General features: G+C 35.0%; 1 protein-coding gene across 1 annotated transcript in view; it reads right to left on the minus strand.

Moving 5' to 3' along the window:
• Window positions 1-644: 644 nt before the first annotated feature.
• Window positions 645-16,488, minus strand: part of TrpA1 (Transient receptor potential cation channel A1) — a 38,931-nt gene continuing 23,087 nt past the window's right edge. Inside the window, exons 13-19 of the mRNA XM_088236639.1 lie at window positions 13,474-13,744; window positions 12,119-12,324; window positions 11,171-11,359; window positions 7,416-7,688; window positions 5,199-5,358; window positions 4,543-4,670; window positions 645-815 (exon numbers count right to left, since the gene is read on the minus strand). Of these exons, the coding sequence (XP_088092765.1) occupies window positions 663-815; window positions 4,543-4,670; window positions 5,199-5,358; window positions 7,416-7,688; window positions 11,171-11,359; window positions 12,119-12,324; window positions 13,474-13,744 (1,380 nt within the window). The 3' untranslated portion in view covers window positions 645-662. The remainder of the gene's footprint in view (window positions 816-4,542; window positions 4,671-5,198; window positions 5,359-7,415; window positions 7,689-11,170; window positions 11,360-12,118; window positions 12,325-13,473; window positions 13,745-16,488) is intronic.

Consider the following 16,488-nt stretch of genomic DNA (forward strand, 5'->3'; position numbering starts at 1 on the left):
AAATCTGTGGCTTGAATCTAGAAAGGCCGATGTAAGATTTAATATTTTTCTTGCCACCATTTTGATCGATGTTAATAAAAAAAATTGTACATGGTATTTAACTATTTTATGCAGGCATACATGTGGTGTAATGTTTTTTATTAATATTTGCTATCAAAGACGTCAAATAGTTTATTAAAACGCCACAAAATGGCTAAATGATTACTCTCCTGTAGTATTACAATTCACAACATTGGCCTTTACATATCCAAGCCACAGAATACATCGCATCTTCACCGTACACTCCGCAAATATCGCGAGCAGATTGGCAGCTTTATTCCCTCGATTGAACACGAACAGAAAGAGGTGTCGAAAATGCTCACTGTCGTCAACTTGACATACATTTTGAAGGCTTGTCGAAGACAATCAAATAAAATAATGAATGTATTGCAAAAGGAAATACAGTATCTTGAAGAACAAAAAAATTTCTTTCAAATTACGTAGAGCGATTACCTTTTATTCAAAACTTTTGGTTCTCATTTGCAAAATTGGAAAAAAAACGGATAAAACGCAATATTATATAATACCGCATAATATGATGTTCAATGAAAATAAAAAGTTAGTAAATGTTTAGGTGAGTTAAATGATATTTAAATACAAAGAAGAAAACAAAAAAGCGGTTTTTAATATGAGGGTTTTGAAAAGGATGCTCCACTTCTCAAAGTCTTTCGTATTTTTGTTGTCTTCCATCGACTTCTGGGGCCCAGAGTTGAACACATAGAAGCAGGAGCGACTCCTTCGTCTACGTCGTCTGCTTCAGTTTTGATTTCCATTTTCTAAACATAATAAACAATAAAATAATAGGTTAAAGATGCAATATACTAAGAAAGCCAGACAGTTAATACTTAATTTATGAGTCCAAGTTTGTTTTAAGTGGATTTAAAAAATGTGATGGTAAAAAAAAGGTTTCGCTTTAATAGTATTTTTTTGAATATGATGAATATTTTCCTAAACGTCCTTGCTCCTAAACAGCATGTTGGTTACAAATACATATGTGTAAATTAAAATAGTAACCTAGAGTCCTATGGGATTGTTCGGCCTTTAAATCTATGTAGGTTAGGGTTGGCCGATATTATTTTTTCCGAATTTTGAAACGAAAGGTGTCTAAAAAGTCGCCGTTTGGATTACTTGGAATGCAAAAAATATTTGATTTTCTTTTTAACCCTCAACCAGAGCTTGAAGTTTTCGAAAAAGTATTTTTTTTGCGCTAAACCGGCTGTCATTCGTATTTAAATAAGAAAACAGTCCAATTAAATTTTATAACATGCATTAAATTTGATTAAATAAGTATCTAAGGGCGTAAGTTGCACTTTGTTTTGTAATAAATGGGTAGCATTCTTTTAATGAGTCATTATTTTCTTCAATATTAGCCAGGCGCTCAACAGAATCAGTTCCGCGGAGTGTAAACTTTTTCCATTTTGGTAGTTTTAAAACGTGTTCGAATTTGTAATGTGATTAAGTAATATCTTTACTAACATTTTTTTTATCAATATAGATAACTAACAAAATGTTCAGACTTCATAAACTTCAAACCTCGGCTGAGGGCCAAAAGTAGAACATGGAATATTAAAAAAAATAATTTTTATGTTCAATGTGATCAAAAATGCAACTATTTAGACCCACTTTGATGTATATAAAAAAAAACTTCATACATCACCGGCCCACTCTAATGTAGGTATATGACTCATATGTATACACGCATTTTCAGGGCCATACCACAAAACTTCAGAGGAACAATTTTAATTACGTACTTTTAAAAATATCCTGATAAATTTTTTGGAAAATCGTATTTAAAAAAAAAAAACAAGTCGAGATTAAAAATGTATTTGACCAATGAAGCGATATTCACTGGCCCAGCCAACGCCAGAGCGGTGTTCGCCGGCAACATGCCGGTGGGCACTGGTCAGATGGGACGCATTCTTCTCAAGCGACCGGGCGGGTCGGCCTGTTGCGGATAGCCGACCCCACTGGCGTGGCACGAGGCAGTGGGGAACATCAAGGTTGATCCCGGACAAGAAAAAATATCAACCTTTCCTGTCCGGACTGGTTGGGATACCTATCATTTCATCCCATTATCCAACTAACAAACCTTCTTTCGATCTGATCCCCGACTCCTTACCACTGTCCAGAGTTCACCTTGATTCCAAAAAACCCCAATCTATGGTGTTATCCGACCCGTGCCTAGAGATGCGTGGCTGCAGGGAAGTGCAGTCAAGAACGGAGGGTAGATACCTGATACCGGGTGATTTCAAGTACTAAATAGCCTTCCCAATGAGGAAGTTCAGTGGTTTTTTTATATTTTTTTTCATGTATCATATTATCAGCGCTATAATTTCTTAAAGTTTTGTATTTCTGAAAAAACTCCACGTGTGACGTCAGAGGTTCTTTTCGTCTTATTCTCGATCAGTTCTTCCCATTGGTCCATTGACGGCAAGCAAACTGGAAATCTTCCATACCTCTCTTATCATTGGTTGATTCATATGAACTAGTGACGTCGTTCGTTGAAGTAGTTAGTTTTTATTGAAATATCTTTTATTATTTTTTTCATATATTTTATGGAAACTTTGCGGGACAATTTAATGCTCCAGTTTTTACGGCAGACAAGAAAACATTTATTGTATGCAATTTCCCGTAGGGCTGAACTTCCTCACTAGTGGACATTATAATAATGAAAATACTCGTGGAAATTTTATGGACACAAATCTAAACAAAATAACCGATGAATTTTGAGGAAACGACAGTAATTGTCCAATTGGCACGTTAGGAAAAGGCTCCAACAGCTCTCCTAACTCAATGTTACGATATGCAAAGCCATCCGATCAATTGACCAATTAGAATCGGCGGCAGGGACCTTGAATATAGTATGATCACTGCATACCATGATAACTACCCCCTGAAAACTACTAAGAGAAATCGCGAGGTCACCTGGTGGAACCACAAACTAGAATGTCTTAGAAGAACAGCTCGAGTGCAATTCAATAGGGCTAAAAGAAACCAAAACTAGGATCAATACAGAGAAGCCCACACTGAATTTAATCGAGAACTAAGGAAAGTAAAGAAAGCATCTTTGAGAAATTTCGATGAAATCAATGAAGCCGCACAATATGGCCCAGGTATCTTTTCCCGGTTTGGTGATGACTGACAAAAGAGAAAGCCACCCTATCGCACATGAAAATTTGAAGACAATACATAAATATTTATTTTTGATCTCTCAGACAGTATGGTTTCTCTAAAAGCACTGAGCTCTGTCAAGATCAATTCTAAATTAACCTTGGAATGCCTACGGGCGCTCAATTGTCTCGGTGAGTGTAACAGTGTGATATTAATTTGGGAACCTGGACACAAACGACGGTAACGAAGCAGCTGATCAATTGGCAAGGCTGGGAGCAGAGACAGCCTTGATAGGTCCTGAGACCTACTGTGAGTTGTCCAAATGTGCTCCTCGCAATGAGCTTAGGCCATGGGCTAGGAAGCAGAACGTAATGCTTTGGCAAAAAGTACCTGGTCAGCACCATGCGAAGGAACTGATAAAAGGGTACCCGCTAATGTTTGCCTTTGACCTAATAAAGTTCGGCCAAAATCAAATAAGGGTTTTCACTACAGCCCTTACAGGGCACTGCAGATTAAACAAGCACCTTGATATAATGAACCATTCCGAAATTTCTAGATGTAGGTTCTGCAGTGCAGATGAGGAAACACCTATACACACTATATGTGAATGTGATGCTTTACATTATAAAAGAAGCCTCATCCTTGGGGGACCACTGGTTGAACCTGAGGATGTTTAAGAGCTTGCCCCCTACCTAATAGCTCGATACTTTTACGAATCTGGGCTTGGAGGGGGAGATTAAGCAAAATGAGAACTCTCGCCTTCCACACAGTAGCCAGGCTCAATATAATCCTGGGCTTGGAAGGCGAGAACTATTCACGGGGACCTGTAACGCTAGATCTTCACAGGACGCAGTGACATCAGGAACCTAAGCATAGTTATAATGGACTTTGTCCGTAAATAAATAAATAAATAAATAAATAAATAGCACTGACTCTCACCTCCAAGAACAAGAATAAGATATGCACCGGACGCTGACTAGGGAAGCGGCTCAGCAGGGGAAATGTAAGGGTTTGTGGAAGAGATGCTAGTCCTTGCATCCCTAGTCATGGATTGTCTTTATTTTCAAATAGTAATAATTTATTATTTTCATTTTCGGCCTGGTGGTGTAATGGTTAGCACATTTGCCTACCTAGCAAGAGGTCTCGGGTTCGATCCCAACATGGTTGATATGAAACACGCTAGAATATTTCATAGTCCCTGGACTAGCACCTGAAGCGTAAGACTGATCATCTTACCTTGATGTACAAAAAAAATAAAAAAATAAATAGATATGCTACGATTGATGCACCAATCCAGTTCCCTTTGCACCATTAGGTGCGGAAAGGGAATGATGATGATGATAATAAGATTTTTTTATTTTAAATCACACGTCAGTGGTAACGATTATTTACCTGAATAATCAAACGCAAAAGTTGATGCTGCTGGTCCAAAGTGTTGGAGATTTCTTTGAGACGTTTCTTATGTTTTTCGAGTTCAGAAGAGATGTAATCTTCCCCACTCTCCAGTACCATGTCCAATCCTGTAAATATACACCATTTACTCAGTAATAATAACAGGTATGATAAATTTATTTTATAAGTATGCAGGATTATGACAAAAAACCTTTTAAATTTATTATTCTTATTGTAATAAAAAAATGTTTGGCAGCCCAGCTTTCGTGGGGCATAATATTTTAGAGACTCGGCTCATGCTCGGGGGTCCCAGGTTCAATTCTCAGTGCAATCACAATAATTAAATTAAAAATGTCATTTTTCTCAAGTCTAGATGATCTGTTCTGTTATTTGTTATTCACCACTGTATTTGGGCCTCTTGGCCTGTTGTGGTGCAACAAATTAGAAAATGCAAATAATTAACCTGTGAGTTGAAGTACTCATCATGGAGATTATTCATTAAATATCAGCATCAAAATTATCATCCTCATCATTCCCCTTTTCGTAACCAATAGTGCATATGGCACCAATGCAGTGCTCTATGCACCATTAGGAGAGAAATTAGAATGAAACTTTTACTACCTACAAAGTTAATTGATTTGATATGATAATATTACCCTCTTCAGTGAACGGGTTGCACAACCATTTTCGCAAAATGAAGTCCAAAAATCCAACTTTGCATTTCTTCTCGTTAGGATATTCAATCAGCTCATTTTTATCTACTCTTGCTAGTATCATTTTTGGCAATTTTCGTTCAAGCTCAGTGTGGAGAACAACCTACAAAATATAATTCATTACTGAAACCCTTCGGTGATCGGGCTATTCAATTTTGATTATAACAGTTTTTTTCCACTAACTCATTGATCAAAATAGGAGAATTTATTTTTATTTTTTTATATTTAAATTTTTCATTAATAAACCATTACATACATTTAAACAAATATTTTTACTTTTAAAATTCACATTCTACTGTTGATAATAATATTTTTAACATCCTTTGTAAATGTTGTCTGAGTCTTGTTTAGTTTTGTCTGGTAGTTTATTGTATAATTTCAGTCCATGGTTTATGAGTCTCGATTGTCCTTTTCTCGTTTCAAAAGGTTGGATATGATATTTTTCTGATATTCTCGTATTGTGTTCATGTTTACTACAGTTTTTTTCAAGTTTTAATTCTTCGTCTACAATTACATTAGTGGCTAATTTATGAATAAATTTTAAGGATTCTAGTTTAAAAGTTCCATTTAATTAATATTTTACTTTGTTAATTTTACTAACTTTGACATTTTATTTTGCTGTCTTTGTAGTCTGTTTGTCATTTTGATTTCCCGTTCCCCATAGTTGTTGCAAATAACATAATTTAGTTTTTACATAGGCTTCATACATTAAATTTTTTCCCTTTATTGGAACAAAGTTTTTGATTTAAAAAAAAAAGACTCGATAAAGTCGCCGCTTTGCTAATTAAATTGTTGATATGAATTGTCCATGTCAATTGTCTGTCTATTGTTAGTCCTAAGTATTTAACATCAGTTCCATGACAATAATTATTAACAGTAATCCCCCCACCATGCCCTATTTTCGCCGCGCGCATTCGTGATGTCGCCGCGTAATGTTGCTTGATGGGAAAATAATCATAACACAAATGCATGGTAAAAAAAAGCAATCTGTTAATTTTTCTAAAATTTTATTGTGCACGCGGAAACATTTATTGACACAATAAAGTATATAAGTAAAGGGTCATTTAATAAGAGTAACTGAATTAATTAACTTTGAACTTAAAATATAAAACAAATTTTATTTTACATAAAACGGATATTTTTATATCATGTTAAATAATATTTGATATTTTAAAGATAGTGTCGTCCAAATGTCCCCCACGGCGTTGTTTAATCCGAGGTTTAACTTTCATTAGTTCTTTCATTAGATGAGAAAAGTAGGGTAAAATAAATTTACTACCCTGGCAACACTAACAAAATTTCCATTTTGTTTCTTCGACAATCTGATAGATGGAAAAATAATTTAATTTTAAGTAATACATTTGCTATTTAAACATTCGTTTGTTAATTACACATAAAATGTGATACCATCCTGTTTCTTTAAGATTCTAGCAGTATTTTTACACTTTAAAAGGACACAACAGGGCATAGTTGAATTCAAATCAGGAATTGCGTACTGAGCGACGTCTACAAAGAAACGAATGGGTCAAAACGTAAACCTACTCATTTATGAGTAGTTTAGTTGCCTTCTGTTTGATGTACATATGCGGTTTCTGGACTATTTTTAATTCTATGCTTCGAACCAAATATGGTTTATTTATTTTAAATGAATTGAATTAATAACTTAGAATATTTATGACTAGGAATAGTTTATTTACCAGTTTAGATATATTCAAATAATAATTCTAGAATATTTACAAAAAAAATAAATAGTTAATTCAGTACTTCAAAATATATTCAGGTATCAGGTATAGTCTTAAATTGATAGAAATAAATGTAAAAATTCTCGTGATTATGTATTAAATTCACATTCTGTAAAGAAGGTGTTGCACTAAAAATATTTTGTCTAGTGTATTTCTGTGTTTTATGTGGTAATTTTCAAGCCGAGTTACCCGTCATGCTCTAGCGTTGTAGCCTAGCCGGTGGTGACTGGTTTTGTGAATGGAAGATCGCAGGTTTGACAATGCATTTTTCGGTGAAACGTGTCCAATCTTTAATTATTTTTTTATGTATAGATCCTCCATGAGCTCGCCGATGCAATGTGTCTGTGTCTTCAATGAAATCCACTTATGTTTTAATCCAGTCCACAAAAATAATAAAAAAGAGATATACTGAAAATACCTGCATTGCCAATCTCTTCAGCTGAGCATTCCGTCGCACACTCTCGATGTCACCAACTGCCAGACCGATGAGTAGGTTCATGAGGAGGATAGGCATAAAGACCATGAATAAACCAAGGATCAAAAATGTTGGAAAAGGATAAGGGAGGGAGCGGTCATCATCGTCTGTGAAGTATGGCTGTACATAAGTCCCCACAAAATCTATTTCTCCCAGCATCATGGCAAATGTACGCATCAAAGATATTGGAATCGAACTGAATGACAGGTGGTTTCCCTGAAATATAAAACGGCATAATTAGTCAGTAAACAATGCAATGGGTAGTAGGCTTTGCGTCGGTGAGAACATTTTAGATGATTTATTAACTCCCTAGGGTGGAAAACCAGTCCATGTACAAGGGTTGTTTGAAACGTTTCCGACCTCAACATGAAGATGACAACACATGTCAACGGAAATTGGGGAATGTGTTTGCGCATGCGTTGAAAGGTACCCATAAAAAATTTGGCCGTTTTGGTCTAGCAGTTATTTTTTGACAGTCGTTAGAGTGAGTTTCCATAAGTGTGGAAAATGGAAAAAATGGAAGATGAAATTGAAATAATCGCGTATTGAGCTGTTATATAATATCTATTTTTGAAAGGCAATATACGCCTACGCAAATTAAAGACGAGTAGGACACTGTGTACGGAGACTTTTCTCCATCGTAAAAAAGGAAAATTTCGGGCAGCTGAATTTAAACGTGAACGTACCAGCTTGGATGACAATGAACGTTTAGGACTGCCAAAATCTGCAACCACTGAAAATAACATCGCCCAAGTTCACCAAATGGCTCCGGACAACAGTCGGATTAAGGTTAAAGAGATAGCAAAGTAAATAAACATGTCTAAAGAACGCGTTTGTTTCATATCAAAACAAGATTTAGGCATGAGAAAGCCGACCGTGCGATGGGTGCCGCGTTTGCTCACTCCGGACCAAAAACGTGTTTGAATAAATATTAGCACCGTTCTGTTGGTGCACTTAAGGCGTAATTAATCAGACTTTTGGCGCCGATTAATTACGGTAGATGAAACGTGGATTCACTATGCTACTCCAGAAACAAAAAATCAGCCCAAACAGTGGACTGCAAGGGTGAAATCGGCCCTAAAAAGGGCAAAAACTGTTACTGTTACATACTACACATCATTGATTAAAAAATTTAAGACGGAAATCACGGAAAACGCCTACATTTGAAAAAAAGGTTTCACCAAGACAATGCGCCTTCTCACACCTCAGCGGTTGCCATGGCGAAAATCCACGAATTACGGTTTGAACTGCTTGACCACTCCTTACTCTTACTTACTTCCTTACTCACTAGATCTAGCCTCGAGCGACTTTTTTTTGTTCCCTAAGCTAAAAGTTGCGCTCGAAGGACAGAGATTCTCATCTAATGAGGATGCCATCACCTTCGTAAACGACTATTTTACAGGGAAAGACGCTAACTGCTATTCGGATGGGTTGAAGAGATGAGAGCATCGTTGGGAGAAGTGTCTAAATATAAAAAGAGACTATATAAAAAAACAAAACAAAAAATGATTGAATATGATTTGTTTCATTGTTAGGTCGGAAACATTTCAAACAACCCTCGTATACAAAAATTTGGACAAACTTAAAATATTAGCTATATGGTTAGTGGCTAGTGTCCATCACAGATCAGAGATTTGAGGTTCGGAACTCGCTCTACTACAACTTGATTATTTTCTAATAGCGAGTTATTTACAACCTGTTGAAAAAGGACACTATCATTGAGATATTTAGATAAATCATAAGAACGCAAATATTTCATTTTCAAAGAAACAACAAAATCTACATCTAAATAATTGAAATAATTGTTACAATATGGTATTGTAGGGTGGGATGGTTAAATGGCCAATATATTAAACCCTCTTAAAATAGTACAAAGATGAATTATTAAAGTGATTCTAAAGAAACCCTCAACATTCAATACGGAAAGTCTGTAGACACTCTTAATAAAATAAATTTTATTATACAATATTATGTATCTTTTTTGGGTGATACCGTGTATGTTGGATTTGATCCGACGTTTCGGCTACCATTGCAGGAGCCATCTTTAGGGAAAACAAAATTTCAGATGCATTGGACCATAATAGATATAAGAAGAAACAAATTGACAACATTATTAAATCGCAAGGGACAAAGAAGAACAAGGAAGAAGATATTACCAGAGGGACTGCATACCTGCCATATGTACAGAATGTAACTGACAGGATAGCCAAAGTGCTGAAGAAACAAAATATTGCAACAACGTTTGGGACTGTGGGAAAAATAAAAGACCATTTAGTAAACCCAAAAGATAAAAATCCTCTGGAAACTGAAGCCGTGTACAAACTAAGTTGCCAAGGATGTGATTAAGTGTATATTGGACAAACAGGGCGCACAGCAAAGAAGAGAATTGACGAACACAAAAGAGCGTGTAAACTTGGGCACCCAGACAAATCCGCAATAGCGGAACACTTTATAGACACAGGACATTTTTTCGCCTTTGAACCAAAAATTCTACATAAACCTAGTAATTATAGTGCACGAATAATAAAAGAGGCAATTAAAATACACAGACATCCAAATAATATAAACAAAGACGACGGGCTTAAATTAAATTCAACATGGTTCCCAGCACTACATATGACAAAAACGAATAAAAATGTGCCTACTGCCGACTGCAACACGGTACAAATTACTAGTACATAAACATAATTATTTTTTCCTACAAAACTAGAAATGTGCCTACTGCTGACTGTGACACGGTACAAATTACTAGTACATGAACACATACATTTCTTTTTTTTTATCTTTTTTTTTTATCAATATTCCTACAGAGATGAGGTAGAATTTGTTCAAATTCAGGATTATCGATATTCGAGCGTTTACAGGGCTTATGACCTGTCATTGGCTGGGTTGAGTGGCCACTTTACGTTTTTTACAACATTCCCCATTCCGCTTATTAGCGAATATCATACATTTCTCTATAAAACACACAGTTTTCCCTGAAGATGGCTCCTGCAATGGTAGCCGAAACGTCGGATCAAATCCAACATACACGGTATCACCCAAAAAACATACATAATATTGATAACAGTGACCGTGAAAACCTTCGCACCTATTTATTATACAAATTTATAAAGAAGAAAAAATAAAAGAATTTGAGATGAATAAGTCACTCAGATACCAACATAATATTAAAATTCCTAAATTCCACACAAGTCATGAGCAAAATAGCTTTGTCTTTAAAGGTGTAAAAAATTATAAAAATCTTCGCAATGAACTAAACACTTTTAAAAATAATATATCAATAAATAAATTTAAAGTAAATCTAAAGAAATTTTTTGAATACGTGTAAAAACTACATTTAATTAGTTTGAATGTATTATTGTTTTATAATTTTTCTTTGTACATCCTATGTTTTTTTTCTTTGTACATCCTATGTTTTTTTTCTCATGTCCTCGTATTTAAAATTATATAAACTCCTATAAATAAACAACTACAACAGTGTAAGTCACTCCCCAAGAACAAGAGTTAGTCTCTTTTTTTGAAGAGTTACAGTGATAACTTTTACTAGATGTGTAAAAGTAGATATGTATAGAATTTTTTAATAACATGTATCTTTTATGAAATTCATTAAAAAAAATAAAAATATATCATATACCTAATTTTGTATTTGTAATGATGAATAAATAAACAATATATAGATGATGAGCTTGCCTTACCTTTGACATAAGAATAAAGAATGCCAGTCCAAAGGCGATGATTAGTATAGAAAACACCATCAAAACCTTTATGAGAGTTTGTAGAATTTCTAAAAACATCACTACGTATATTCCAATTCGATCAAAATGTTGCAGCAGTAGAAGCAGTTGGAACCAACTCAAGAATACGGTTAGAGATGCCGCCGAGTACTGGAATTAATAATAATAATAATAATCATAGTTTATTGACAAAAATAATAATTACTTTATCTACTACATACACTCTTAGGTAATAGATTTCTCTAAATCATGTCTAGTCTGCCTAACTAGGTACAACCTGTTTTAAGGCAGACATTTTTATGCAAAAATAAACAATAAAATTACTACTTACTAGTTAATTTACTATACAGTTTTACAATATTAATTTATTGGGAATGTATTTTGAGTAAATTTTCCGATTTTTCTCGACCTAAAACCGGTAACCAATTTTTTACAAATTTGTTAAATTGAATCCGGGCCATGGTTTTGCAATTTTTGGGTAACATATTGAATATTTTGGGGCCCAGAAACCTGAAATTTCTTTGCCCGAATTCAGAGTTTGTGATAGACCCCATGACTCTATCCTCTAGTTTGACTTCTGGTAGTGTGGGAGTGTTCCTTTTGGGATTTGATAAAATAATTTACTTTCACAAACATTATTATTCTAAAAATTTGAAATTACCTTATATCTAAGATCTCAAATTCCTCAAATAACTTGACGCTGGGGTACCTGAAGGGCTTTTTAAAAATTATTTTAATGATTGATTTTTGAGCAGATTCGAGAGGTTTTAATATCGATTTATTAGTGCGTCCCCATCCTATTATGCCATAAGTTAAAATAACAAAATACAATATTATCATAAAATGTGTACTTGAATAAAAAATAGTGACTACAATAAACATGTATTTCGACCTTTTTAGCAAGATTACCTGAATGTCATCAAAATAATCGGTTCCTATTGGTGAAATCATTATCATGGAGGAAATGTGAAGTAGCCACGCTACTAAGTTGGTCGGGTCGACTACGTATCTAAACTTCTGTTGGGAAATGTTGTAAACTTCTCTCACTGCGCAGACGACATTGTACATTATTATCCCCATAGAGCTCACGTACATAATGGCAGTTGTTTGTACCGCTAAAAAAGGAATTAAACTAATATTTATTTTATTCGGGAAAATATCAACAGATATGAAAACCACTCTGGGTAAGGAATATAGAAGTGTAGACATGTACGTACACGTACAGGGCTTATGACCTGCCATTAGCTGATTTAAGTGATTTTACATACTCACTTTACATACTCTAACATTCACCACTCTGCCTTTGTTTGATCAACCACATTTATTTCATGATACTCAAGATGTTATTTATATAAAACTGTTTTAAAATTTATACAAAAACGTATATCGATGTATCACAGTGAGACTTTGCAATTACAAGGGGCAGGCGCTCGAATTGTTACCAACTTCACGCTGCTGCAGCAACCAAACGGCTAATGACAGTGCGCTCATGTTTTGACACGTGTCAGTCTGTTATATTGTTAATAATTCTACTTAAGCATACCGTTTTACGCCACAGTTAAAAATAGTTATAGATATGGAATTCAAACTCAACAGTGTTATAGCTCTGTATCTGGCTGTAAAATCGCAACCACCCATTATTAATGAGCTACGACATTTACATGTCAACAAAATGTGTCTGTATCGGACCATTTAACGTTAAAATGATACTGGTAGCATAAAAAACGCCATGGAGGTGGACGTCCAAAAACAGCAACATCAACAGAAATGTTTCGAAAGGTGAAGGCCAGAATTCAATGTACCACGTTCTACGACAAAGCGCAGTTTAATTAACAAAATATCTCAATGTGTCCGCTCGTAGCATGGGGTGCATTTTAAAAATGAACTACGATTAAAGCCCTACAAAACACAAAAAGTGTAAGATTTAACGCCTGCACAAAAGGTAGTTCGCCTAGCAAGAGCAAAGATGTTCAAACGCTTGCACGTTGGTGGCGAGCTAGAAAATTTGATTTTTTCTGATGAAAAAAATTTTACCGAGATTTTTTTCGATATATATACTTTCGACAAGACTTTTATTTCATCAGTCATAAGCCTAACCTTAATATCAAAGTACCTCTCGGCGAAACTAAGTTACGATATTTAACTAAACGTATTCTTCTTCGCTCCTAATATTATGTAGGAATAATGCATTTACGTGCAATATGATAAACTTTTTAGTAGCTTTAAAAAAGTACTATTCACTGTACCAAAGATCAATTTCTTACCTTCTTGTTTATCACCATAGCTCTTTTTAATGATATGAACGAAATCAAGATTTTTCAATAGATATCTGCTATGGTGCCTCGTTGTATTCCCCCCATCAGAGTAGAGATTCATGAGGGACGATGAAAATATGGTAACAAGGGATAAAAATACACAGTAGAAAACCAACGTCGCGAGGTGGAAGTATTTCCCATATGAATTCCATTTCATCTCGAGATATTTTTGACTCAACGGGTGTGCCAAGAGTTCCACTCTCCCATGGGAAACCATCGCCTGAAAACATATTCTCAAAATTTAAAATTTTTGAAAAGACACTAATATTGGGTAATTTTGAAATATAAATGCATGCTTAGTTTTACATATAATTGATTTTTTGTGTGTGATGTTATTCGTACCTATCTCGTAATTGCCTACCATAAATTGCAGTAGATATACAAAAAATACAATCATTATTCCATGTCCGCTCCCTAGTTGTAGCATATAGTGTCCACAAATGCAGCTGCGAGCTTCTGTATACCCTCCCGAGTCATGTTGGTTTTGCGTTGTTATGACGTGAGCTGGCAAAGAACAGTTAGCAGTGGATATCCCGGACGCCGGGAATCTGATGCCTTCTAAATTTGACAAGCATGGTCAGGGCATTCAGGATGCATCTGCGGTATATTTGGCCTAGCCAATCGTATCACCTCCGCTTGGTAAGAGTTGCCACAGGAAGTTGCTGCATCAACGAAAACAAACCACCGCAGACCCGAAATTCTTAGACTGCTTTTCTCAAAACTCATTATTTTACTGTTCTAGACCACCCTAGTGAGGTGCCACGATTCTCATCCGTAGAAGAAAATAGGTGTTATGCAGGCATTTGGTATTGAATGAGTAAATATTCGATCTCCAGATAGCCATCAAACTGTTAAATGCGGTATCTGCTATTCCTGGCCGAACTCTCGGCTCTTTTTGATAACCGCCATTTCCCGTTACTTAATATGTAACGGGAAAGTACATAATATGAAGGTACCTGGTACATGAAACGCTGAGCCTTTTCGATGACTCGGTTCGACAGTCGGGGGATTTTACAAAACCATATATTACCAATAAATGACTTTGCATTAACAAGAGGGTTTTTAATAAAATAAAGTACATATTTGCAGACATTACTACACTATGCACGAGAGGAAAATTTAACTTTGACTTCCCTTGAATTTATAAGTTATACAATATTTACAACAAAACTTTATGTAAAATCGAATTAAATGTCTTTCTTAGGTCTAGAAAAATATCCAAACTTACAAGAATATTATCTAGAAGATTAATTGTTGCTTCTGTTTTAAAAAAATATTATTTTTAAAAGAATAACCCGCTAAGCCTCCATTTTAAAGTCTTTTTAGCAGCTAGGAAAGAGAGGACATGGAAGGAAGTTATAAAAAATACGCCCAACACCCAGACTAGATGAGAAAAAAAAGAAGTTTTTTTTTGCAAATGGCAGGAATCGAACCCGCCACGCCAGTTTCACTGTCGGCCGTTTAACCAACAGCGTCTCGGCACCTGTCATTTTTTTATTAAAAATAATAAGCCCTTGCATTTTCAGTATCCATGTCTGTCCGAAATCTGAATTTATTTTCTGAGAGTAGGTAGGTTATTATTTTACAGAAAGTTATCAAGTTTGAGTTGAACTACAATAGATGATTGTTTAGTCATGACACTCTACTCGTAAATTCTATTATGTATTTCGACTGACTTGCTTGAAGAATTCAAAGGTATCTAACAAACATTTGACTGAATTTACGAAAACCGTCTTGCAAAAGTAGCAAAAAGTCTCATTACTCCGACTTAATGAAGATTATTTTTTGTTAATTTAATGTATTATTTGCAAATGAAAAATAAAGCTATAACGAGAAGGCACATCTCATTTTTTAAAGTAGAATAATGTATAGATACTAATTATGTTAATAAGAATTAACATATACATTATTGGCCCAGTGCCCAGCGATATATTTGTTTATGTATCTACGTATGTGGGTGTTGCTTCGTAATGAACCCAGGTCGTGGGCCCGGGAGCAGAGCAAGAAGCACCTGGTCAGCACTAAGCGAAGAACTAAAGAAGTAGGTACTCCCAAAGGTATGTTTTGACCTAATGAAACTTAGCTGAAACCAAGTGAGGGTTATCACTATGGCCCTTAGAGGGCACTGCAGATTGAATGACCTCCTTGCTAAAATGAAACTTCTAGACAAAGATCCTGCACTGCAGATGATGAAACATCTATAAACATTAAATGTGAATGGATTTTTTTAAATAGAAAATGAAGCTGCATCCTTGGGGGACTGGTGAAACCTGAGGATGTCTAATAGCCGGATACTTTGAAAACTTGGGCTTGGAGTGGGAGATTTAGCGATATGAGAACACTTGCCCTCTACCCAGGCTCTAATGATCCGGTTTCGAGAGCGAGGACTAATTCACGGAGACCCGTCACAATAGATCTAAAGAAGGACGCAGGACGTCAGGGGCTTATATGGCACTGACCCCATTTTTCAGAATGAGAATGAGAATATGAATAATGTGAGTGTTGTTAGTAATTTATTTTTTACAATAATAAATAAATAAATAACAAGGATAATTTCGAGCCTGTGTTTTATTTTCTTTTTTCTTGTGATAATAACACTGTTTGCCACAAAATCACTTGCAAACGAGTGGAGGTTTAATAAAATTAGTTTTTTTTTTCTGGGGGCATTTAAATTAATGTTAAAATACATCGTTGACATTTAAACAAAAAGCGTGAGTTACGAATGTTGATAGGATATCAGCGTAAATTATTTTCTTTATTATTTATAAATTCCCTCTTTTAAATATGAATTTAAAGCTTTTGTTAAATTATAAATTATTTAAGCGTAGCAAGAAAGTTTTGAAAACTTACAACATTGAGTATTTACAGGTCAAAAGTATAATTTAAACGATTTCTGACTTACATTGGCAACACACAGTGGCTGATACTTAGGATCATCAGTTATCCCCAAAGAAGAAATTTCGG

Source organism: Micrasema longulum, unplaced genomic scaffold (genome assembly GCF_059751315.1).
Source record: "Micrasema longulum isolate JH-2025_06_02 unplaced genomic scaffold, ASM5975131v1 h1tg000097l, whole genome shotgun sequence".
NCBI classification, from domain to species: Eukaryota; Metazoa; Arthropoda; class Insecta; order Trichoptera; family Brachycentridae; genus Micrasema; species Micrasema longulum.